The sequence below is a fragment of the Odocoileus virginianus genome, chromosome 14, assembly GCF_023699985.2.
Source record: "Odocoileus virginianus isolate 20LAN1187 ecotype Illinois chromosome 14, Ovbor_1.2, whole genome shotgun sequence".
NCBI lineage: Eukaryota > Metazoa > Chordata > Mammalia > Artiodactyla > Cervidae > Odocoileus > Odocoileus virginianus.
Genome location: NC_069687.1, coordinates 53493203 through 53520423, shown reverse-complemented (window position 1 = coordinate 53520423; position 27221 = coordinate 53493203). Strand labels below are relative to the sequence as shown.

Sequence of the window (27221 nt, the reverse complement as noted above, 5' to 3'; positions counted from 1 at the left end):
TTGATGTCTTTCATCTATAAAATATTGTACCAAATTATCTCTGAGATCCCTTGTAATCCTTAATATATATGATTATCAATGTTTTAGTAAAATTCAAATATTATTATTTTAGAAATTATATTCATTTAGGAATATAAATTATTATATTCATTTAGAAATTGCTGCAGATAAGCAGGTAGCATTCTATAATGGTAAAGGTTGAATTTATTAATATAGCTGTTAAACACATGTCACTTCTCGAAGCAGATAATTAACATTTGGTTCACATCCTTACCACTCAGTGTATGTCATTTTCGCTAGAGGCAGACAGAATTTATTTTTAGATTTGTATCTGTAACCCAATTATCTGAACATTTTGAGACTATTGCTTTTGAGCTGATGGACCTACACCCTCCCGGGTTCCCTATTTCTTTTTTCCATATCATCTGTTGGCTAAAACCTCTCAGAGAGATCGCCCGTTTGTCACAGAATACGTATCTGTTTACATCTTTGGTTCTTTGAGGCTAAAACATCAATAAGTAAAACAACTGTGTGTATCTGTATTTATGAGTCTCTCAAATTACATGCCTTAGGTTACTTAAACTAGGTAATGAGTTATCATTAATAGTCAAGATAAATGCCATTGAGTCCTTTCTTCAGTAAACATTTATTGAGAACTTAGCATGGCAAACACTAACCAGGCATACAGAGATTAATAAGACACATTTGCTTCCCTGAAAGGAATTCAGAGTTTAGTTAATAGGGGAATCAGCAAACTCATCATTAGGTACTAAGTGCAGTAATTGGAAGACTTCAAGGAGTACCTAAGAGTCTGGAGAAGTTAGAAGAAGCTGCTGTGAACAAAGCTCACAACAGACAAGGCTGGGGTGTGTGTGTCAAGAATTCCAAGCTTTGTGTAGGACAGGAGTGGTAAGAATCAAGACCACCATTCTAGGTTCTTAGGATAAGAGAAAGAAGTTTTATGTACCATGTTTGGGAGCTTGGACTTTATCTGTAAGCAAGAGACCCCACCAGAGAGTTTTAAGAAAAGAAATGCTACAGAGTAGCAGAGTCAGACACAACTTAGTGACTGAACAATGAACAAGGAAAGAAGTGACTTTTATTGGGGTTTGGTTCCATCCATTTCATAATCCAATTCACAGTTTTTAAAGGATGAACTTGCTTTCATCAGAAGCCCACATAAAGAATAATTTGAAATTTTGATTTTCTGTTATTTGGTGTCTTATTCTAGGCCCACTTTTCTTTCTGAGTTCTGATTATTTCTAAAAGCTACAGTAACTTAAGTTTTTTAAAAAGCTACTGTCTTCTTTATCAGACCCATCCTGGAATGCTTTGCTTTTAGTTTTATTTTAGGTTATTTTGGACAGAATATATTCTGTCGTAATGTTAGTATTTTTGGTCAAAATAAATCATTTAAAATATATTTTTCAATGTACAGACTATAATAATTCAGTAAGCCTTCTTTTAATATCTTGTCTCTATATAGTGAGTATTATGAAGCACAGCTGCTTCAAAGTCACAGTGTCACACACAGTTGGTCCACTTCGTGAGCCCTGTCGCTCCCCCTCAGGTTCCCCGGCTCAGCAGGGAGTGAGCCACAGACATCAGCCAATACGAGTGCTGAGACTTAATTTTTCCCAGGCATTTGGCATCCAAGAATAGTAGGGGTTTTTTTATGCCCACTAAGTGATACTTTCACTTGCAAAGCCCAGGGTCTTCTGACCTCATTTGTCTCCTCTAACTCCTCCAGAATTTTGCAGAGTGCCAGAGAATTGGGTTGCCTCCCTGAGAGCACAACCATGATGCATGCCCAACCCCAGCTTGCCTTTCCGAAAGGTTGGGAAGAGTCGGGAATCAGGAGGATTTTGCTGGCCCTGCCCGTCTTAAGTTTCCTGCTTCTTCTTTATGGCCTCTGCTCTTGCCCTTACGCAACAAAAAATAGACTAACCAGTGCCTTAACTAACTTTCTCAACTGAGATTTTCACCTGAGGCAACATCTAATTAGTAATATAACTATTATTATCTGTGTATCAAGGTAGCCAATTGTCTGGGATTTTTTTTTTCATCAAAGCTGGATCTGAGATCAAGAACTACCCACAAATGCTTTGTGTGCTTTCTCAAAAAATAAATGAAAATTCTTTGCTTTTATAACCACATAAAATGTCATTTTTGTAGTGGAAATGTTTCAACTTTCAGACTTCACACCACACTCTAAGCAATTTTAATGTTTAAACATTGGCAAAACTGTGTTCCTTTTGAATTGGATATACAACACAGGCAGTAGGATGTTGCAATAATGACCTGGAATTATTGCTGTCAATTTAGCCACACGTGGCTGTTGAAATTTAGATTAATTAAATGAAAAGGTGTTTCTTCAGTTGCACTAACCACATTTCAAGTGCCCAGCGGCCACATTCGGTTGGTGTCTACCTTGCCAGACAAGACTGATACAGAAGGAACATTTCCATCATCACATAAACCTCTACTGGACAGTGCTAGAATTCCCAATTCTTGGTAGAAATTTTGACAGGCTAATGATCAAAAGTTTCTAACCCTGAGCTTTTCATGCCAAAGAGAAATAAAGCATTCCATACCTGCCCCCTACCCTAACAAATCAGAGTGTATTTGGCACATCTTGCTAGGCTAGGCTTCCAACTACAGAAACTGTGTACAACACAGTGGATACGTTTAGCAGAGCCAGCTTAAAATTAATTCTTTTTTTTCCTATTGAATTCCATTATAGGACCAGGTCTCCATTCTTATAATAGAAATCATATTTATGAATAAAAATCTTTTAAAGCAGGTTTAATTTGCAGAAACTGTAGTTTTATTTCTAGATGTCTAAATGGTACTACTGCAGTAGACTTAGGTGGGACCAGAGAGGTAACTTGTTTGCTTTATAACTTTCATTCTAGAAATTCCTTAGGAACTTTATCAGTGAAGGATTTTTGTTATTACCCCTTGGTATACAGAAAATATTTATCATGCAGATTATACATGATATATTTTGTTATCAAATATTAGTTTTTATAAAGGCAATAATACATTGTGTGCTCAGCAAATCCTCTGAAAAAGGCGTGGGTTGATTTCTAAGAGACTTAAGAGCATGCCACTTCTCGTTCATAAGGCCACCTCTCTGAGATTTACCGTATCCAGTACCATCTCTTATAAAAATAACTGCCTCCAAGACTGAGAAACTTGTGAAATTCTGGTAATGTGACATAAACTTCTCATTGTTCCTCACTGACATAGGTGTGCTAATCTGTGTTACTGATAAATTCTATAATTTCTCCTGAAATGTTAGCATAATTTCATGTAATGTAGAAACAACATTAATTAGCAAATAAAAGTAAACTTACTCACATGGAAATCTATCAGAAACCTAGTGGATATTTAATAAATTAACTGAATGATCAAAACTGTGACTGTGTCTGGCTTTGTGTGTGGCAAATTTTTGAAAAGTATTATTACAAACTGTATTTGAAGTGCACTGTTTATTTTTTTTGCTCCATCTCTCCAGTGAGCTTTTACAGCACAGGATTTTTAACAATAAGCAGTGTTGATTTGTGTCGTATCCATTGTTTTTTCTTGAATTATATCATCAGCCTCATAGAACGTTTCATTTGTTGAATTTGATGCTGCATTTGAACGGGGGACTTTGCTTTTTCTATTTGAGTCGCCTGCAAATAAATACACAAAACAAAATGAAATAATTATTTGAAATTATGACATCAAATTGTACTTTTAAATTTGTCCTTAAAAAATAAACTTCTTAGAATATTGGAAATAAGATGTCCTCTAAGCACTGTGGATGAGTAAGAATTGAATCATTGCAGAGTTGTTCTTGAGCATTTTCTCCTGAAGGTCAAGTAAGGGAAATTTTCAGTAACAAAAGTAAGGATTTTGTTTCCATGCTTACCTTTCTTTCTCTACACTTCCATGGAGGAAAGTACACTTTTGATCAGAAGGTAACAATTTCTGGGTTGCTTAGTAAAAGTGTGACTGTCCCTATGCATGAAGTGAACAAAGCTAAAGTCCGTCATAATTTACAACAATCTCAAGGTTTTGCCGTTGTAATCAGTTTAGATGTAACATTTAAAAAGCACATGTTTGTTCCACAATCCCATTAACTCAGTTTATGTAAATGAGTCCAGAATGCTCAAGGGTGGAGGAATATGGATCTTTGCTCATCAGAAGTTAGACTAACAAGCTCATAGTGAAGAAATGGGTTATTATAATCAGTGGTAGAAAAATTAAATATGAAAATAATATGTATTTCAGCAATATATACAAATTTAAATATATTTTTAAAATTTACAAATACGTGAAAGCAGTGCAAGAAGTCACAGATGGTGCTATTCACCAACCCCCTGTTGCTAAACCCACAGTCCACTTCACGAGCCACATTTATTTGACCCATCAGTTGCACGTTCTTTCCTTGGCTTCCTAGATGCCACCATTCCTCGACTCACTCCAGTGTCTCCTAGTCTTGTTGGTCCCTTTTCCTCTTCCAGGCTGAGAAGGGCCTGTGGGCTCCAGCCATGGGTTCCTATCGCTGTCTCACTCCCTTATAAGTCTCAATTGCCCCGCAGTTTTTAACACTATCTCTGCTGATCATTCCCAGATACATATCTCTAACCCACACTTCTCCTGAACTCTAGACTCAACTGCCTAGTTGCCATCTCCACTTGGATATCTAATAGACATCTTCAAGTTAGTCCAAAACTGATATTTGGATCATTCCCAGGAAGGAAAAAAAAACAAACAAACTTCTTACAGTCTTTATCTTCTCGATTGCTGGTAACTCCATGTGCTCAGTTGCTCAGGACTAAAACCCCAGTCGGCCTTGCTCCTGTTCTCTCAGCCCCACCACCAGTTCATCTGACATCCTGTTGACTACACTTTTAAAATAATCCAGAATCAGACCACCCTCACTACTACCACTGTTCTGTTTTGAGCACAGCACTCAGTAATCCTTTGAAACATAAAGCACACCCCCTACTCAAAACCCTTCATCTCACCCAAGTCTTTATAATAGCCTACATGTTCTCATACACACACATTAATATCCCTGACTTCACCTAGAGCATCGTGGCATGTTCTAGCCACGAAACCTTTGCACTGGCTATTTACTCTGGCATGCTCTTCCCTCAGATTATCTGTACGGTAACTTAATTTTAAATCCTTGCTCAAAAGTCACCTTTTCAATGGGACCTAAACACTGTATTTAAAATTACAACCTACATTCCCTCCATCCCATCCCCAATTCCTTCTGCTCTCTATTATTTTTCCCATAGTATTGATCTTCTAATATACTATAATTTACCTTTTTATTTTGTTTCTCATTTATTATCTGTCTCCTCCCTCTAAAATGTAAGCGCCACATGCCAGAGATCTCACTATTTTATTCATTGATGATGCAGGAAAATTGCCTTGCATGTAGCTAGTGTTCAATAAGTTTGTTGAGTGAAATAATAAGATTGAAAGTGTGACATGGTAAAAAGTTTTAAAGTTGTAGATTGCACAAGACAAGGCTGAAAGTCAACTGGGAAGAAATATTTAGAACAAATGATTCATGTGTACCATAACAGGGCCTTACACATCCATATGTAAGACATTAACACCTCTTAGTTGGTAAAGAAATGGACAAAAGATATACTGCATCTCCAATCTTACTAGTCAGAAGGACATGTAAATTCAAAACATAATAGCATTTTTCATGTCTCAGGAGCAAATTAAAAGTAATCTTTCTTGGCTAAGAGTAAGTAATCTATACTTACTATGTTAGTAATCTATATTACCATCACAAAAATTCAGAAGAAAACCATATACGGTACCACTCAAGGCCCCACATTTTAAACTTAAGATACTTTTAATATTAGCCCAGAGAATAATGCCATGCATGTTTCAGGCCAGTGGGCAACATCTGCTAGCTGTAGTGAGACATCATTTTTCAAGATTTATAAATAATATTGCCCCTTTGAGTGTTGGTCTATGCAATCAACCTGTAGTGGGGTATGTCCTGCTAGGCCCCAGGAAGCTGGGCTAATGGGACAGCCCAATAGGAATGTAAACTGGTACATTTATTTTTAAGTCTAGAGTGTTCGTACCTTGTGATTTTAATGTGAAGTTCCCAAGGAATCCATGGGAGATGAGCTCTAAAATTTATGTATAAAGATACTCACTGATTATTTTCAATACCAAAAAATGTAAGTATCTTAACAATAGTAAAGTATGATGCAGCCATTTAATTTGAAAAAGTGATTTCTAAGAAATTTTTAATTATATTGAATGTCAATGTTACATTGAATAAACTGTTAAGTGAGAAAAGGTGCGATACTATCAAGCAATATGATAATAGTTATTGCTCATATAGCATTTCCTCACAACAGCTTCTCCCTACTTAAAATCCTTTAGGATCAAATCTGAATTTCTTGTTTAGACTGAGGATCAGCCCTGCTTCCCTCTCCTGGCTCAGTTGGCCCCATTCCCTTCCTTGTACTTGGCATTTCAGATGTACAGAAATACTGACTGACAGGCTCCCAGACTTGCCCTGCTCGCTTGCTTGCTGTCTCTGCCCCAAGCCTTTGCATGCTTCCAGCTGCCTGTCCCTAACTCTTCTTTACTTGAATAACTCTTACTTATCCTTTAAATTTTAGAAAGTCTGCTCCAAAACTACCTAAAGGGGAAGGGAGACTCACTAGTCAAGAGATTTTACTATTAGAAGTAGCTTTTCTCTACTGTTTGCCATCTAGTCTGTCTTATATGACTTTTTCACTTTCCTACTTTAGATTTCACTATTAGAAGTAGCTTTTCTCTACTGTTTGCCATCTAGTCTATCTTCTTATATGACTTTTTCACTTTCGTACTTTAGATAAGTCTGAGCCTCACCTTTAAGTGAGTTCATGCTGCCTGGCTTTGCCCATTTACAAGTAATTACATAGACTACTCTCTGGAGTCAGTGAGGACATCCTCCACTGTGGGTTGTTAAGGGGCAGTGTCACTGATAAGTTTTGAAGGATAATGTCTCACTCCAGCTCTTAGATCTTACCCACATGCCTGAAACGTGCAGCATTCGCTGAGCTAACATTGAAGTATCATAAGTTTAAAATGTGGGGCCTCCAACAGATGGACTTTATTTCATTACTTCTGAACTCTTTGGTGTTAAGTAAATTAATATTCTGTCTCTAAACATCCAATCACAATGTCTTGACTATATAATTTGATTTTTAAACAAAAAGTTAATTGTTGTAATCACATTTTCTAGCCTGGCAAGTAGCTCTTTGCCCAATCAGCAAAATTGTTTAACATAAATGTAGCTGGGGAAGCTGGCATGACATTTGACGACCTGACAGATTCTTGACTATTATTTGCAAGGTAGACTTTAAAGGATATTTGAGATTCAAATGTAACTGCTAAAAATTTAAGGAATGGGAATATATATATATATATCTCTCTCCAGGGTGTATGTATGTATGTTATATACATATATGTATATCCTATTACCTAAGTTTATATATGTGTGTGTGTGTATATACATATGTACACACACCCTTGAAACTATTTACCTTATATACATTTGGAAAATGAAATGTTTGTAGGTTTATTTTTATTGATTTATCATCATTTGTACTCTACAGTATCACAGCAGGTAAAGTTTAAAAAGACCAAGGATTTAAAATATAAATTTTTTCCATATTATCTGGGCAGAATTTGTATCTGATATAAGCATTTCTTTTCTTTATAATTTTTGGCTGTGCTGGGTCTTCATTGCTAAGCAGGCTTTCCTTTAGCTGCGGAGAGTGGGGCTACTCTCCAGTTGAGGTGCGTGGGCTCTCATTGCAGTGGCCGCTCTCGTTGCAGAGCACGGGTTCTAAGGAGTGCAGGCTTCAGCAGCTGCAGCACATGGACTCAGTGGCCGCGGCCCCCAGGCTCTAGACACAGGCTCAGTAGTTCTGACACATGGGCTTAGTTGCTCCATGGCATGTGGGATCCTCCCGGACCAGGGATCAAACCCATGTCTCCTGCATTGGCAGGTGGATTCTTTACCATTGAACCACCAGGGAAGCCCCTCTTTTCTTTTTTGTTGAAGTATGGTTGATTTATATCATGTGAGTTTTAGGCATACAACATAGTGATTCAATATTTTTAAAGATTATACTCCATTTAAAGTTATTATAAATATTAGCTATATTCCCTATGCTATACAATATGCCCTTGTCACTTATTTATACGTAATAGTTTGTGCCTGTTACTCCTCTCCCCTCTCCAGCATTTTTTAGACATCTAAAATTTGAGCCTTTTAGTCAAAGTCCTGAAAGTCTGAGGACTGTAATGTTGGTTAATTCAAATCCTTCATGTTTCCTAAGCTTTTTACACACTTAAATTCCTAATATTCTAGTGAGACATTCAAGACGGTTTTTCTACCTGGTCACATAAGAGGGTTTTTTGCTTTTTATGAGGATTAAACTCAGAAAGTTAATTCCTTCATTTGAGCTTCTCTCTAGGAATCCCTTAGTCTGGGGTTCTCTCTTAAGCCATCTCCAGAGCTGTCAGCTTGTTTCCATTATGTGTTTTTCTGGAAACAACCTAAAGAATTTATCTAAGCTGTCTACTGCCCTCTGAGATTTAAAGGCTTGCAAAACACATTCCAGTGTTATAGATTTTCCTTCGTCTAGAACTTGTAAAACCCCCTGTTCCCCAGCCCTGGTTCATTATGTCCTTGGCTACTGGATCCTTTTAACCAATGCAGGTACAAAGACCACTTCTTAGACTGGCTCCTTAAGGCTAGGCAGTTCCACTAGCCAAACTGATTTGCTGCATGAGAAAATAAGAAAAGATTTGATATAAACACCATACTGACATCATTTGAAGCAAGAGCTTTGATAAGGAAGTCAACACCCTGGTGTCCCCTCTCTTCATGCAGCTTGTGGGTGTGCGCGTGCTAAGTCGCTTCAATCGTGTCTGACTCTGCAACTCTATGGACTGAAGCCTGCCAGTCTCCTCTGTCCATGGGATTTCCCAGGCAAGAATACTGGAGTGGGTTGCCATTTCTTCCTCCAGGGGATCTTCCTGACCCAGGGATCAAACCTGCATCTTCTAAAAATCAAAGGTGCTTTCAATGTATATCCCTCTGGTAAGTTAGAATAATTGGGCATATTATGGAAAAAGCAACTGCAGTTAAGTGGGACTGTGCTTGTAGTGATATCAGAGTCCAGCTAACTGCATCCCTTTGGAATGATTTTAAAAGAGATGAGAAAAAAATCATTTTTCCTAGTTTTCCTTTTCACCTTTTCGTAATTGCCCTTTAATAAACAGAAACTACCTTCTTAATCAACAAATAGATAAAACCAGCTGCCTCTTCTGTCACAAGGTTACAATGGATTAAATTTTAAATAAGAAATCTGTAATACCATTGGGCTCTCAAGGGATTTGTTACACATAAAGGATTTTTCTTATTTAATTTCTTCTTTTCTTTACCTGAGTGCAGACTGCAAAGATCCAACATCCCTGTGCTCTCCTGGGTTGACACTAGTTGTCCTTTCTGCTGCTCATGTCCCATGTTTGTTCTTTTCTTCTGTGTGGTCAACATCCCTAAATCTCAACCTTCCTTTAATCCTACGCCTCTCAGCCCATCATTTAAATTAAAGCTTTGGCCTTTGCCAAAATTTAAATTCAGTTCATCAAGCAAATCAAATTCACCATTTAAATTCATCAAAATCTTTCTGCTTATCCTCATCACAAACTAGGCCAATTTTTTTCCTACAATAGTTAAATTTTACATTCATTTTCAGAACCATTCCTCAGAGGTCCGTTTATCCTGAAACTTTTCTGTGAATTCTACTTTTGCCGGCCATTTCAAAATATCAAAAGAATGCTGGGCCCCACTGTAGGTCTTTATCTTCGGGCTATCTGGCAGGACTGTAATTAAGCTTTTCTGCCACTCTGTGACCTCCCAGGTTCTGCATTACCAATCTGCTGCCCTATAGCAGCCTCAGTGACAAATCAGCTGACTCATATTATTTAGTAGAAAGCTCTCCCACCCAACTCATCTTGCATTTTCTTCTAGTGGAAACAAGCAATCTTAAATTTGCATCCTAAAGGTGTTTTTTATTTACGAGGGGACATTTTTCCCTTCAAATTTAATACAAGGCCCAGAACCGCAAAACTGGATCTGAGGAAAATGGTGAAGTGAGCAAAATTTGCCTCGTGACCCTGTGATCTATTGACCACTCCCTTCAATGTTCTGCCTTCCCCTGGAGGACACATATGTATCTCATGAAAATACAGTTAACAATTCATTGTGAAAAAAATCTTAGACTTGCTCCTACAACAGTGAATGAACTCAGTTCTCTCCGGAAATGTTTTTCCTACCCTATTTTTTCTACAATTGGACTTTTTTTTTTTCCTTTTCTGCATTGTTGGATTCTTTCAACCATAGATGACTGGCATGGCTCACAAAAGAATTTAGCTGATATTTTAAATCTTTTAAATGAATTTTCAAAGTGAGAGATTGGCTTCTATTTTGCTAGTTGGTTCCAGTATCAGCCAGCATTGCCTAACCCTGCTCCCTGGGGAGGACTCACAACTGCTAAAAGTAGCAGTAGTTCTACTGAGCAATTTGATTTTCTACATTCTAGGAGCAAAAAGAGTGGCAGGAAATTCCAGATTCATTATTTTCAGTAGAAAGGTCCCTTCAGGAGACACAAGTGTCCTTTGCTGCCATTGAGTTCAAATTACCTCATCTTTTCCTGAGGTCACAGTGAGTTCTTAAAATCTCCTTGAAACAAAGAAGAGCATTTAAAAATAATTTGGCATCACAATTTAGTAAGTGTTCTGAGCAGAATTTGGTTGAAGTGGTATTAAGGCTACTAAGAAAAATAGCTTACAAAGTTACCTATAAATTTAGTACAACCCATCAAAATGCCACTTGATTTTTAAAAACCTGACAGTGTAATTTTGAAAAATAATGGGAAAGAAGAAAAAGTCGTGCCTAATCAGATATTAAACCATTTAGCTACAATAATTTTTAAAGTATATTACTGGCTTGAGAATAAACAGACTGATAAGTTTAACAGAACAGAACATCTAAAAACAGATCCCACTATATATAATACTTTAGTTTATGGCAAAGGTGACATTTTAAATTGACAAGAAAAAAAGATAGATCTCCCAATGAATATTTGGACAATTGGCTCATTATTTGTAAAATAAAAATAACGGCAAATCCCTACTTCACACTTTACACAAAAATTTAATTCCAGGATTATTAAAGAAATGTATTAGAAGAAAATATAGCTGAATATCTTTATATCTTAGAGTGAGGGAAGAACTTCCTCCTGGAGTAGGAAATGGCACCCCACTCCAGTATTCTTAGATGGAGAATCCCCATGGACAGAGGAGCCTGGCAGGCTGCAGCCCTTGGGGTCGCGAGAGTCGGACACGACTGAGCCGCTAGGCAGACAAGAACTTCCTGAATGTGAAACTAAAGGGAGACGACTTCCCTGGTGGTGCACTGGATAAGAGTCTGCCAATTCAGGAGGCACGGGTTCTGTCCCTGGTCCGAGAAGATCCGATATGCCACAGCGCAACTAAGCCCATGGGCCACAACTACTGAGCCCGCATGCTGCAACTATTGAAGCCCGCTAACCTAGAGTCTGTGCTCCACAAGACAAGCACTGCAGTGAGAAGCCTGTGCACTGCGGCAAGGAGTAGCCCCCGCTCACTGCAACTAGAGAAAGCCTACCAGCAGCAACGAAGACCCAGTGCAACCAAAAATATATGATTTAATTAATTTTTTAAAAAAGAAACTTGTATATTATCTAGGGTGAAACAGATCACCAGCCCAGGTTGGGTGCATGAGACAAGTGCTCGGGCCTGGTGCACTGGGAAGACCCAGAGGGATCGGGTGGAGAGGGAGGTGGGAGGGGGGACCGGGATGGGGAATACATGTAAATCCATGGCTAATTCATTTCAATGTATGACAAAAACCACTGCAATGTTGTAAAGTAATTAGCCTCCAACTAATAAAAATAAATGGAAAAAATAAAAATAAAAAAAATAAAAAACTAAAGAGAGAAGTCACAAAAGGAGAAACATACAGTTGAAAAATTGTCACATATAAAGTTAAAAAGGCAACAACTATGAAAAATACTTACATTATATGTAAAAAAAATTTAGTTACTGTATGGGAAGTTCCTATAAAGTAAAGAAAAATGAACACCCCCCCCCCTAGAAAAATGTGTATAAGAATATGAGCAACAATATACCACAAAAAAATGACAAATGAACATTAAAATTTCTGCCTTCACTCCTAATTAGATCAGCTTAAAAACACTATATGGTTTCCCTCAGTGAAATTAGTAAGATATATATATATCTTTTGAAATAAAAATACTCGTGAAACAGTGCTTCTCTGGGGGACAGCTAGCAACTTGTATCCAAAGCCTTTTATTTGTACCAAATCTTTGTTCAGCAATTCCATTCCTAGGGATTTATGCTAGGAAAATACTTCAGTGTTCAATGCATATGTATATTATTAGTAGAAAAAAAAAATGGAAGCTAGTTCCAAGTCAATAATTTAATAAAGTGTGATATACTCAGACTTTGGTTTCTAAACACCATTCCCAAATAAAATGAATCAGACTTCTTGGAGAAGTAGCAGACTTCAGGGCTGGCACAGGAAAAAGGAAAAGTACAGGAGGCTTGAGAACATTTTGTGACATAAAAAAAAAAATGCTCAAAAAATGATGTACATATTTCAAAAGGACATAGAACCCAATTTAAAGGGGCTCCCACAAGCCGAATCTGAGATAATTTATGAATTGAAATAAACAATGATAGTAATAGAGTATTTTAGAATAAAGATCTGAGTCCATACTGATATTAATAAGTTAATAGATAAGTAGGTGGAAAAGGGAAAGCTCTTCCTTGTAGTAGAATAACAACTAATAAACAGAAGAAATGAGGCTAGAAAATCACTATTTTATAGCTATCATAATAATAATTTGGAAATCATCTTGTATTTTGAATGAAAACGTTTAGTCAAGAGCCATGTGTGATAGTTGAAGGAGGAACGGGATGTTCTCATACCTCCCAACAAATTACTTGGTAATGGCAAAAAGTTTCAAAGACAAAGAAAAAAATGATTAAGGAAATATGATAACTAATTATAAGATGTAACTCTGGACTAGATCCTAGATAAGAAAAAAATACCTACTTAAGGATATTGGCAAAATTTGAATATGAACTACAGATTAGATAGTATTACTATATAACTGTTACATTTCCTGACTTTGATAAATATATTGTGATTACATAAGAAAAAAATTCTTGTTCCTAAGAAACACATACTGAAATATTGCAGCATGATATCTGCAAATTATTTTCAAATGGTTCAGAAAATATACATCAAAAGAAAGTCAGTTTTGAAGGAAATGAGGCAAAGTATTAACAATTAGTAAAGCTGAGAAAAGGTATACTACCTTTTCTATACTTCTTGCAACTTTTCTGGAAGTGTGAACTATGTCAAAATAAAAGAATAAAAATGCATAACACTCCATAAAGTAATAAAATGGAATCATTAAAAGTAGTGTTTATTGGCAAACACTGATGTCAGTATTGTTCAGTGGAAAAAAACCCATGTTATAGGATTCATTTTTCCCCATTTTGTTATACATACATGTATCTATAGATACATAGAAAAAAAAATCTGTGAAGGATATTTGCCACTGTTAATATCTGTTACCTCTGTGTGGTGCAATCATGGATGAAGTTACTAGTTTTTCTATATTTTTTAATTTTCCTAATAAGAAAGTGCATTAAGAGAAAGGTGTTTTTTTTTTCCCCCTGGGCACGTAAGGATGCCTTCTATGAAGAAATATAGCAAACCATTTTGAGCTGGTCCAAATCCTACTTTGCTCACAGGCAGAACAAATAATTGCATATGTGATTGTCAAATTTGCTTTGCTTTCTCAGTTTTCTAGATATAATTTCTGTTTCTCTCCTAGACAACCAGTGCCTTACTGCTGATTTGTTTACCCTTTTCCATTTATATTGCCTGCCTTTGCAAAAGAGACCATCAAATAATAGGTAATTGGAGTTGTCTATTATTCCTATACAACAATATTATTTTATTTGTGTCAAGCAGCTCTACTCTCTGCTCTTCTCATTTTCATCAAAAACTCTGCTTCTAAGGACCCTCTCCTTGATTCTCCACCACACTCTACAACCCTAGAGTGTCAATGGATACTCAAAGCCTCAGGATGAATATATTTTATCTTCCAAGAGCATCAGTTTTACTCAGAAGTGGAAAGGGTCTGATGTTATTGTTAGATAAAGCAAGTCATTATATTTGCCATCAAATTAAAAATTACCATATTTTAAAAAGTATAATGGGCATCTTCAAATAATTTAAAGCTCATAAAGCAAGCCTTTCCAAGGAAACCTTGGAATTTTGGCAGTACCATTCCTTTCTTATCTACCTTTAAGGATTCTCCAATGGAAAAGTTTGAGAAGCAAGAATCTAAAACAATCATCCCTTTAATTACTCCCCTGTTAACCATTAATTCTTCCACAATTTATGCCCTCATCCCAGGAGTGTCTATTCAGAAAGATGTCCTTCACACAGTCATCCTTTGCCCAGAACTCTTTGTCCCATACAGTACAATTTACAAACCATGGTATTCTTTTAAACATTAGCATTTGATACAGGTATAACTCAAAACACAAAAGTTAGAAAGAAAGAAAATGATTATGGGACACAATTTAAAGCCCAATCAATTGCTTAGCAATAGTACTTTTGTACTAAGTGAGCCTGTAGGTAGCCAAATTAAACTCTACATGTAGTCAGTACCAGAGACCTGCTATTTTCAGGATCAATTCAAAATGTATAAAGCCTTCAATTGTATACATTAAAAATAATGAACCCCAAGAGAACAAAGATAACTAAAAGAAAAATCTTGGCAAAATAGTCCAAGATTAGACTATTTTAGACTTAGACTATTGTTAAAAATCAAAATTCAGCTAAGTGAATATGAAAACCTAGTTGGCTTTATCCAACTATTCATGGATTGGGAGCATCCCACCTAGCAAGTAGAAGGGGGCTCTGAGATGATGCAGGCAATGGAGGATTTTATAGGAAGAGGGGGATAGGATAAGGAAATCATAAACAAAAGAAAATATTTTTTTCTGGTAAAATCCCCCTGTCCTGCAGTTTACCTCACTAGTATTGATCAGGAAATTCCAGACCAATAGGTTTAAAATTTCTCTCCTGGGAGAGACTGAATCTGCAGTTAGGTATAGAGTTTTGGTTTGCTGATGTGCTTAGCACAAGGGACTCCATTTTGGACCTGTTTCTTCTGTAATACTACAGCCATTTATAGAAACAAAAAAGTTCAGTGCCTTAAGTCAGCTTTAGTATATGCACAAAAACATATTTCCCTTTAGGCCATTCAAACTGCCAAACATCTCAATTCTATAAATTAAAATAATGGGAGGTTATATAAGAAATGCAAAAAAGCAAAATGGCTATCTGAGGAGGCCTTACAAATAACTGTGAAAAGAAGAGAAGCAAAAAGCAAAGGAGAAAAGGAAAGATATTCCCATCTGAATGCAGAGTTCCAAAGAATAGCAAGGAGAGATAAGAAAGCCTTCCTCAGCGATCAATGCAAAGAAATAGAGGAAAACAATAGAATGGGAAAGACTAGAGATCTCTTCAAGAAAATTAGAGATACCAAGGGAACATTTCATGCCAAGATGGGTTCAATAAAGGACAGAAATGTTATGGACCTAACAGAAGCAGAAGATAATAAGAAGAGGTGGCAAGAATACACAGAAGAGCTACACAAAAAAGATCTTCATGATCCAGATAATCACGATGGTGTGATCACTCACCTAGAGCCAGACATCCTGGAATGCGAAGTCAAGTGGGCCTTAGGAAGCATCACTACAAACAAAGCTAGTGGAGGTGATATATTCCAGTTGAGCTATTTCAAATCCTGAAAGATGATGCTGTGAAGATGATGTGAAAGATGATGCACTCAATATGCCAGCAAATTTGGAAAGCTCAGCAGTGGCCACAGGACTGGAAAAGGTCAGTTTTCATTCCAATCCCAAAGAAAGGCAATCCCAAAGAATGCTCAAACTACTGCACAATTGCACTCATCTCACACACTAGTAAAGTAATGCACAAAATTCTCCAAGCCAGGCTTCAGCAATACGTGAACTGTGAATTTCCAGATGTTCAAGCTGGTTTTAGAAAAGGCAGAGGAACCAGAGTTCAAATTGCCAACATCCGCTGGATCATCGAAAAAGCAAGAGAGTTCCAGAAAAACATCTATTTCTGCTTTATTGACTATGCCAAAGCCTTTGACTGTATGGATCACAATAAACTGTGGAAAATTCTGAAAGAGACGGGAATACCAGACCACCTGACCTGCCTCTTGAGAAACCTATATGCAGGTCAGGAAGCAACAGTTAGAATTGGACATGAAACAACAGACTGGTTCCAAATAGGAAAAGGAGTATGTCAAGGCTGTATATTGTCACGATGCTTGTTTAACTTATATGCAGAGTACGTCATGAGAAACACTGGGCTGGAAGAAGCACAAGCTGGAATCAAGACTGCTGAGAGAAATATCAATAACCTCAGATATGCAGATGACACCACCCTTATGGAAGAAAGTGAAGAGGAACTAAAAAGCCTCTTGATGAAATTGAAAGAGGAGAGTGAAAAAGTTGGCTTACAGCTCAACATTCAGAAAACTAAGATCATGGCATCTGGTCCCGTCACTTCATGAAAAATAGATGGGGACACAGTAGAAACAGTGTCATACTTTATTTTGGGGGGGCTCCAAAATCACTGCAGATGGTGACTGCAGCCATGAAATTAAAAGACACTCCTTGGAAGGAAAGTTATGATCAACCTAGATAGCATATTAAAAAGCAGAGACCTTACTTTGCCAACAAAGGTCCATCTAGTCAAGGTTATGGTTTTTCCAGTGGTCATGTATGGATGTGAGAGTTGGACCATAAAGAAAGCTGAGCACTGAAGAACTGATGCTTTTAAACTGTGGTGTTGGAGAAGACTCTTGAGAGTCCCTTGGACTGCACGGAGATCCAACCAGTCCATTCTAAAGGAGATCAGTCCTGAGTGTTCATTGGAAGGACTGATGCTGAAGCTGAAACTGCAATACTTTGGCCACCTGATGCAAAGAGCTGACTCACTGGAAAAGACCCTGATGCTGGGAGGGATTGGGGGCAGGAGGAGAAGGGGACGACAGAGGATGAGATGGCTGGATGGCATCATCACCAACTGGATGGACATGAGTTTGAGTAAACTCCGGGAGTTGGTGATGGACAGGGTGGCCTGGCGTGCTGTGATTCATGGGAGCACAAAGCGTCGGACACGACTGAGTGACTGAACTGAACTGAACTGATACGTGGAATCTAAAAAGAAATGATACAAATGAACTTACAAAAGAGAAAGAGATTCCCAGACTTAGAGAACAAACTTATGGTTGCCAACAGTGGGGAGCGGGGAAGGGTGTGAGGAAAGGTCAGGGAGTTTGGGATTAACATGTACACACTGCAATATTTAAAATGGATAACCAACAAGGACCTACTATATAGCAAAGGGAACTCTGCCCAGTGTTATGTAACAGCCTGGATGTGAGGGAAGTTTGGGGGAGAATGGATACGTGTATATGTATGGCTGAGTCCCTTTGCCGTTCACCTGAAACTATCCCAACATTGTTAGTCAATCAGCATGGTTGCACTATGCTTAGTCCCGTCTGACTCTTTGCAACTCCATGGACTATAGACCGCCAGGTTCCTCTGTCCATGAAGATTCTCTAAGCAAGAATACTGGAGTGGGTTGCCATGCCCTCCTCCAGGGGATCTTCTGAACCCAAGGATCAAACCCAGGTCTCCCGCATTGCAGGTGAGTTCTTTACCAGCTGAGCCACCAGGGAAGCCCCAGAATACTGGAGTGGGTAGCCTATCCCTTCTCCAGGGGACCTGCCCGACCCAGGAATCAAACTGGGGTCTCCTGCATTGCAGGCGGGTCCTTACCAGCTGAGCTACCAGGAAAGCCCAATCATCTATACCCCAACACAAAATTAAAACGTTTTAAAAAAATTAAAATAATGGGAGGTTGAGTCTTAAGAACAGATGGTTTTGAAAGGAGTGGTAGGGACTTCCCTGGTGGTCTAGTGGTTAAGACTCCACACTTGCAGTGCAGAGGACATGGGTTCAATCCCTGGTTGGGGAACTAAGATCCCACATGCTGCCTGGCCAAAATTTATTTTTAAAAAATAAAAATTTTTTTTAAAAAAGAAAGGAGTGGTAACTGGTGAAATCAATTTTTCTCCAAGGTAGTTTTACTTGCTTGATTATTACACAAACATAATATTGTGTTCCTAACCTTTAAAGGCATTCCTTAAACGGAATAAAGTCTTGTTTTCTCATGCGAACACTGGCATCTATCCCTGGGTGGGAGAATCGTTGGAATGAAGCATGCATATTTAACAATAGGTACAGCAATGTTTTTTAATTATAACTTTGAAGAGTTACTTTCAAATATAAATTGCTTTCTCTTCCTATTCCAGTAACATTTGAATTACCTATTTTGTTTTCGGCTCTCCACTATGTCTTACTTGGTTAATATCAACCAATGGGCCCAAAGTCATCTAATTTAAAAGCAGCAGAAGGCAGTGGTTGTATAAAAATTTGCCTTACCCAGAGTAATCACTCAAGAAAAGTGTATTGAATTAATTTGCCGACTTCATAAACTGTTTTTCAGAGGGGCGGAGTGGGGATAGTTCGTTGCAAGCAAGTAGCCTCAGCTTACTGTGTAAGAAGGACATCAATGGGTCTCCTTAGCTGAAGAGCCATAAGACTACAAGAAGGATCAACAAGCCAACTAATTCTGTCGCTGGGCTCTCAGAGCCAGCTTGAATAAAATTTTGGAGTAGTCCCCGAGATAGATCAGGAAAAAACAAATCAATTTTTATTTAGCACAATGTATTGTATAGAAGAGGCACTCAGTGAATGTTTGATGACTGTAATGGTGACAATAAACATGCTCCTTTGATCGCCTACAGCAGAAGTGCAGTGCCACTTCGTTAGTTCATTTGTTAAGTGTTCTGGGTGCTGTGTGCTCAGTAAACACGTGTTAAATGTTCTGGGTGCTGTGTGCTCAGTAAACACGTGTTAAATGTTCTAGGCACCGTGTGCTCAGTCACTCCGTCGTGTCCAATTCTTTGTGACCCCATGGGTTGTAGCCCGTTAGGCTCCTCTGTCCATGGAATTTTTTAGGCACCAACACTGGAGTGGATTGCCATTTCCTTCTCTAGGGGATCTTCCCCATGCAGGGATCAAACCAGTCTCTCCTGTGTCTTCTGCATTGGCAAATGGATTCTTTACCACGGTGCCACCTGGGAAGCCTATTCTAGGCACTAGGGACTCATAGTGAGCAAGCAAGACAAAATTCTTACTTTCCTGGAACTTTCTAGTTGGAATAGAGAAAAACTGGACAATAGATAAGTAAAATACATAGTAAATTAGTGGTAAGTGCTTAGGAGAAAAATAAAGCAGGAAGGGGGCATGACATGTTGAAGGTAAAGATGCAGATTTAGTGATGGGGAAAGGTGACTTAGTAAAGATATAAAGAAAGTGAAAGTGAGGGAAAAACATTCCAGAGTACAGAGATGGCATGCGCAAAGGCCCTGAGGCAGGATTTTCAAGAAACAGCAAAGATGCCAAGGTGGCTGGACATAAGATGCAAGAAACAAGGGTGGAAAGGGCAAACCCCCATACTTCACAGTGAGGGCTCCATACATATAGGGCTCCATTTCCATATATTGAAAGATGGGAAGCAATTAGGATTTTTACCAGAGTAGTGATGTAACCTAAGGCTCCCTCTGGTTTCTCTGTGGAGAATAGACAGTAGGAGAGAAAGATCAGGGCAGAAAGAGGAGCAATTTGTTTTGAAATGCAGAGTCTGAAATCTCTGGTTTTAACAAGCTCCCTAGGTGATTCTTACACACAATAAAATGTAAGGACTATAAATTGTCTAAGCAATTGAGACAAAAATTGATTTTACTATTTGATTATTTGATAATCACTAGTCCACTGCTTCATGTTGCCTGTGGAGAAACAGAGTCTAAGCCGTTGGACTAAATTCAGCTAACAACCTGTCAATTTGGCCATGTAATCTCTAAACAGTGCTTCAGAAAAACTCCAAACGGATCTTGGCTTCTTGCTTTGTGACACAGGGCACCCTTTGAGGTCCCTACAGAGAAGAAAACTAGAGCTAATGCAGTCATGCAGCGCTGGTGTATTTGAGAAAGTCGAAGAGTATGTACTCCATAAACATAAGTTTCTGGATTCAGCTAAAGTGGGACATACGGGAAGGAAATTTCGAAATTATTTTGAAGAAAGCTTTTCACTTTCTTTTCAAATAGAAATTAGTAAGCACCTGTGTCTTGTTCTAAATATATATATATAATATATATAGTCTAAATTTTCTCTAAATATATTCAATATATATATCAAAATAAAATTCATGATCACCACTTTTAAAATGGAATACCAGAGATGGGAATACCAGACCACCTTACCTGCCTCCTGAGAGACTGTATGCGGGTCAAGAAGCAACAGTTAGAACCAGACATGGAACAACAGACTGGTTCCAAATTGGGAAAGGAGTACATCAAGGCTGTATAGTGTCACCCTGCTTATTTAACTGATATGCAAAGTACATCATGCAAAATGTTGGGCTGGATGAAGTGCAAGCTGGAATCAAGATTGCCAGGAGAAATATCAATAACCTCAGATACGCAGATGACACCACACCCTTAGGGCAGAAAAAGGAAGAACTAAAGAGCCTCTTGATGCAACTGAAAGAGGAGAGTGAAAAAGCTGGCTTAAAACTCAACATTCAAAAAACTAAGATCATGACATCCAGTCCCATCACTTCATGGCAAATAGATGGGGGAAAAATGTAAACAGTGACAGACTATTTTTTGGGGCTCCAGAATCACTGCAGATGGTGACTGCAGCCATGAAATTAAAAGACGCTTCTCCTTGGAAGAAAAGCTATGACCAACCTAGACAACACATTAAAAAGCAGAGACATTACTTTGCCAACAAAGGTCCGTTTCCAGTAGTCATGTATGGATGTGAGAGTTGGAACATAAAGAAAGCTGAGCACTGAAAAATTGATGCTTTTGAACTGTGTTGTTTGAGAAGACTCTTGCGAGTCCCTTGGAATGCAAGGAGATCCAACCAGTCCATCCTAAAGGAAATCAGTCCTGAATGTTCATTGGAAAGACTGATGCTGAAGCTGAAGCTCCAATACTTTGGCCACCTGATGAACTGACTCATTTGAAAAGACCCTTATGCTGGGAAAGATTGAAGGCAGGAGAAGAAGGGGTTGACAGAGGATGAGATGGTTGGATGCCATCACTGAGTCCATGGACATGAGTTTGAGCAAGCTCCAGGAGTTGGTGATGGACAGGGAGGCCTGACATGCTGCAATCTATGGGGTCACAGAGTCGGACACAACTGAGCAACTGAACTGACTGAACTGACTTTTGAAAGACACTAATAGAAATTTGTATTCACAAAAATTTTATGAGTTCTTTCTGATTGTTTCATAATAATAATGATTAGCATGTATTACACTTTATAATTAAGATAAAATGAGACTCAATTCCAAAAACCTTATGCTTTAACATTTCTAATTTATGGTTGCACTACATACACAAATATACACACACATACATATACCCATAGTGCTTAACTAGTTTGTGATCTATTCAAGAACAAAGACTGTCTTTTATTTATTTTTTAATTTCTTTTATATGTCTGAATTCTGCACACGGTGGGCACACAGGTAATGACTAACTGACCACTGACCAATCAGTTTAGAGCAATGCAACACTGAGGATTAATTATCAGATATTTTGTTCCTCTGTTTATTTAACTTCTTTGGCTCCATCAAAAAACAAAATTTAAAAATTTCAAGAGGACACAACCTTTATAATTGAGGGACACCTAAATAAATTAAAGTGAATTTATTAGATCAATGTATTATTTTTCATGAGAACATTTACATCCTGCTGCTATTTTTTCCTTGAGCACAATCTTTCCTTGAGCACAAACCACCATAATCTTGAGGTGTTTCATCATTAAGACCTAATTCAACATAAATTTTTATAAAGACACATAATAAACTGAATTTTCAAAAAGCATTCATTTTTAAGTGTATAATCTGCCGCCCAGGCATAGGTTATTACTTTGAACAGAGCACAGGTAATTGGTTGCAAATAATGGCTACTGATTACCTTCTTGAGTGGAAAGAGCCTCTAGGTGTTGAAGTTTAAGGCCAGTGTCTAATCTTTGAGGCTTTGTATACAGAAATAAGTAGCAAAGAACACAGACGCTGATGACAAAGGCAAGTAAAACAAGGGCAGCAATTCCCAATCCGATCAGGGCACCAATGCTGAGGAAAACAGAAAAAACATTGTGACTGTCATACAGACTTGTTTGCACATAAACTAAAGATTTAAATATTGTTAGTTCTTGTTTCAGTCATCCATAACCAAAGTATATTTTACTATAAACAGCATATGATTGAGATCCAAAGCTCACCTTTTTCCTACCATCAAATTCTTACTGTACTCTATACATTTGTATGTTAATATTACTATAGAATACCACGTGAATTCATATTACAGGTAAAAGGTCACACAATTCTCTAGGGATGGTTCAAGAACATCTCAATCCAATAAACCTCTATTATTAATGTATGTTAGGGGAAAGATTAGGTTCACTAATAAAAGATAAATAGAAAAAAGTCTGTATGTGTTTAGTAGCTCAGTCATATCTGACTGTGACCCCATGAAATGTAGTCTTCCAGGCTCCTCTGTCCATGGAATTTGCCAGGCAAGAATACTGGAGTTGGTAGCATTCCCTTCTCTAGGGGATCTTCCCGACCCAGAGATTTCCTGCCCTGCAGGTGGATTTTTTACCATTTGAGCCACCAGGGATCTACCTCTGCAAAAATACTGAAACAAATGCTTGCCAGAAGTGTAGAACTTTCATTTTGGAGATGTGTATGGGAGTTATCATGTATTAATGTACAAAACCATAACTATTACAAGAGAGAAGAAGAAAGTTTAATTAAAGGAAAGTAATATTTATGAAATTTATATAAAGTTCATGTTCAGTCTTAAGTTTTCCTTTCTAAAAGAACATAACACCAATGACTTCTAGCATTAAAGAAGAAATCTTTGTACTTTTCTCTAAAAATGCATTGCACATCTGATATTTGCTCAGCACTCACTTTATAATCATTCCTCCTGATACAGTTATGTATATAAGGCTAATCATTTGAGAAATAACATAGTTTTCACAAACCTGTGAACTTAATATTTTCAAATGGTAAAAGAAGCTTGGAAAAAAAGAAAGTTATCTTGAAAGACTAATATATAAACACATGTACTTTCATGAGCCCTACGTGTGTGGGGGTGTGAAAAGACATAAAATTAGATTTTAACTGCTCAAGAGCAGATACTTCTGTTGACTTTCCCATAGTGATCTGCACACTTAAAAGTGTTTAATAGAGTATTTAGCTTGCAGTTAATGTTTCATAAATGGAAGTAAATGATAAGTGACTGATGATTGATCTGTTTGTAGTCACTGAAAAGTAACAATCATTGGACTAGTCATTGAAAGGTAATGATGTTTTTCTTCATTATCTTCCTGGCTTCCTTTCAGCTTCTGCTATTTCCCAGTGATTAGGGCACTAACAAATTTGACTTGTTCCAAAAGGGAGGGAAGGGAGAATTTGACCAGGGATACTAGGTATGTTCCTGCTTTGAGAAGAAGAACAGAATTGAAAGTGAAGGGCTAAATTCATCCCACTATGCTTGATGTTAGAAGATAAAGTCTCTTTGCCACTTAGAGGTTGTTTGCCTTCTGAGCCAAAGACATGGAGTCAGATTTCAAAAGATATCTGTGCTTGTCTATTGCTAATCAGCCCAGTTCCCTTAGCCCTGCACACAAGTGTAGGCTAGGTTATTTTCTGCTTAGAGTCAGTATAGAAAGTGAAGTCGCTCAGTTGTGTCCAACTCTTTGCGACCACATGGACTGTAGCCTACCAGGCTTCTCCGTCCATGGGATTTTCCAGGCAAGAGTACTGGAGTGGGTTGCCATTTCCTTCTCCAGGGGATCTTCCTGACCCAGGGATCGAACCCTGGTCTTCCACACTGCAGGCAGACGCTTTACCGTCTGAGTCACCAGTGAGAGGCAGAGTCAGTATACAGTTACACGTTTAAATTGGAATTTGCCCTCAGTTGGTGCCCTCTCTTTCAAGGGGTAGATTCCCTGCTTCTGGCAGCTACCCTTTCATGCTTGTTTGCACCAAAGCTGACTTTTGTAAATTCTATGTGTCAGGAAGGGCTAGGACTCTACACAGACATATGGGAACATAAGCCACTTAATTATTTGCTTCACAAGGCAGCTAGGAGGCCAGACATCTGGCAAGATTTCTGAAACGAGAACCCAGTTATTAAAAACATCTTCAAAGTGAAAAAGTGATTGTCAATTAAAAGTAAAATCATCAACTTAACTGAATTCAAGGACATTGTATGGGCTTTACATGTATTAATACACAATTTAAAAACCAGATCACATGACTTGAAGGAAAAATAAAAACAGCATGGCACTTCTTTCTATTATAAAAAGATATTCTTCATAATCCTAACAAACTGTTTCAGTGTCATAGTTCTACTTTCTAGAAATGTTGCTTTATGCATGCAAAACTCCAGATAAAGATGCAGCTCTGTGAATCTCCTAAAATATTCATTTCAATAAATAACTTACTGAACTCGAGTGTAGCCTTGTGCAACACGTGTTATTTTCCTAGGTCCTGAAGAAAGTTTCCAAAGGGAACCCTTAGATGTTAGGGATTTATTTACAAGAGGAGAAGGGATGCGAGTGGGGCAGAGAAAAGGGAGAATTATCTTTCCTTCCCAGCACCACAGGGCAGTTCGCTTTTCAACCCCTGAGAAGAGGTCTGTAGCTGCCATCACATTAATGAATTCTCCGACAACTTCATTTGCCTGGAGGTACCACACCTGAAACTCTCTGCAGCAGTTACAGAATCTCAGAACAGACGCTAGTGACATTAGGGAAATTTTTCATAGTTGGACTGTTTTAAATTAGGGGAGAGAGCAAAGAATATGAGGGAACTGAAGCTCTAAATGTTTACCTTCCCATTGTGTTCTCAGAGCTTGATAACTAAAGAACCCCAGGATTACATTGCCAACTGATGCCATCAGTTGAAATGATTTTTGTATTTCCCAGCAACTGAGCTGCATTGTCAGTGCTGAATGAAGACTCCAGCAAGCTATTCATTCTTTTGTGCCCTCATAAACCTTTGCAAGGTTTTCTATCCTCTGCTGCTTGTCACTCTTGAACTATTCAGGGATCTGAAAATCCCAGGCACTTTTCCAATTGAGTCTGACTTAAGAGTTGACAGCCTCTTCTCAGAGGTGCTGCCACCCTATTAACACCTCCAAGGACTCAGAGCTGGGTTACTATGTCACTTTCCAAAAGGCCAGATAATATCCCAGTGCAGTACAGATTTCTTCCCCAAGTAGTAAGGATAAGCTGTCATTATTTTCTGAGATACTGCCTATTATTAATGCACAACCCTACGTTGTAGTTGAACTTGGCAAGTAGGTATTCCTTTTGAGATTTTTCAGAAGAATTAGTGTGAGATCAACGGAAAGGGCAAATTATAAAGCCCTGTCGCCTGTGCGCGCCCAAATACACACTCACACACACACTTTTTTTTTTTTTTAAGGATACAGCAAATTCCTTCTCAGCCACAAAGAGGCTTAAAATACTCAGATCCGTGGTTAACGCCTTAAAATGAGTCTCAAAAGAGCCCCTTTCCATTCAAATGCACCAAGTACTCAAATCAAAAAGAGAATGAAACCCTCCTGAAGTTATCTGCGAGTCTGTCTGTGCCCGGCAGAGCCGCGGGCTTGGGACCGGTCCCCGGGCGAGCAGGGAGGGGAGCAGAGCAGTCTGCTCGGTTGCACCCAGGGCGAGTCGCCTGCGCTCCGGGCGGTTTCACAACTCTAGAAGCACAGCGCGACCTTCACCCGGACGGCGGTGGCCACCAACGGGTTCTCGGCAGGGCCCTCACCCGCCCTCGGGGGATCCTATCCCCCCCACCCCGCGGAGGGATCCGAGCGTGTCGCGAGGTCGCGGGGGCCCCCCCTTCCTCTCAGCGTGGCCCGCCTGGCAGCCTCCGCAGACCCCCGGCCGCCAGCCCCCGGCCCTGCCCACCTGAGGCTCCACATGTAGCTGTGCTTGTAGGGGAAGTAGCTGCCCGGCTCGCTGCAGCAGTACTTGAGGTCGGCGAAGCCGCAGCAGTAGACGAGGGTGGCCCCCTCGCCGCGCCGGGGGCAGTGGAAGGGCTCCACGAAGCTGTGGTTGAGGCTGTAGTAGCCGGAGCACACCCGACTGGCCTCGCTCATCGCGGGCGGCTGCGGGCCAGGGGTTCACGAAGCCCCCGATCTGCCCTGGCTGCACACGTCCCACCCAGCCCGGCCGGCAGACCCCTCGGGCCGGGCTCACCTCCTGCGATCCGGAGCTGACTGCCTGGGCGGTCAGCCGTCGCGCGCCTCTTCTGCTCGCTCGCCACCCCCTGTCCACATGGTGTCTGGTCGCTTTACTGTCGCTTCTCCCTCCCGCTGCTGAGCGGCTCTCTTATCTGCCGATCTCCGGCCCTGTACATTTTCTCCGTCTCCCTTCGTCTGCCTGCTCACTTATCTCCACTTTCCCTCAATTCATGGAGCCGACCCCGCTCCATACCAGCAAGAGATTGCTGCCGAAGGAAGCCGGGAGGGCTGGGACCGGTTTGCCATCCAGACAGATGCGGCCAAAGGTGTGATTCTGTTTGCCCAGGGTCAGGGCAGATGGGATCTGGGCCAACAGAGCGGGGTAGAGGGCGCATCAGGGGGCGCTGAACTACCGTGAGGGGCTGTCGACTAGGTCCCCTTCTTTTCAGAAGTATGTGTAAGACATTAAAACCTACCAACTTAAATATCAAGGGCAAGGGACTTCCTTGTGGTCCAGTGGTTGAGAATCCCGCTTTCAATGCAGGGCTCATCCTGCATTGAAAACATTGGAAACAGTTG

At 39.2% G+C, this 27221-nt stretch overlaps 1 protein-coding gene across 1 annotated transcript; it reads right to left on the bottom strand.

Annotated features, from left to right (window-relative positions):
* Positions 1-1765: 1765 nt before the first annotated feature.
* SHISAL2B (shisa like 2B) lies at positions 1766-26947 on the bottom strand. The gene is made up of 3 exons (XM_020897932.2): positions 26368-26947; positions 22350-22507; positions 1766-3680 (listed from the first exon to the last, which is right to left on the bottom strand). The coding sequence occupies exons 1-3, from the start codon at positions 26556-26558 to the stop codon at positions 3544-3546; spliced, it is 486 nt and encodes a 161-aa protein (XP_020753591.1). The 5' UTR covers positions 26559-26947; the 3' UTR covers positions 1766-3543.
* Between the last annotated feature and the right edge of the window lie 274 nt (positions 26948-27221).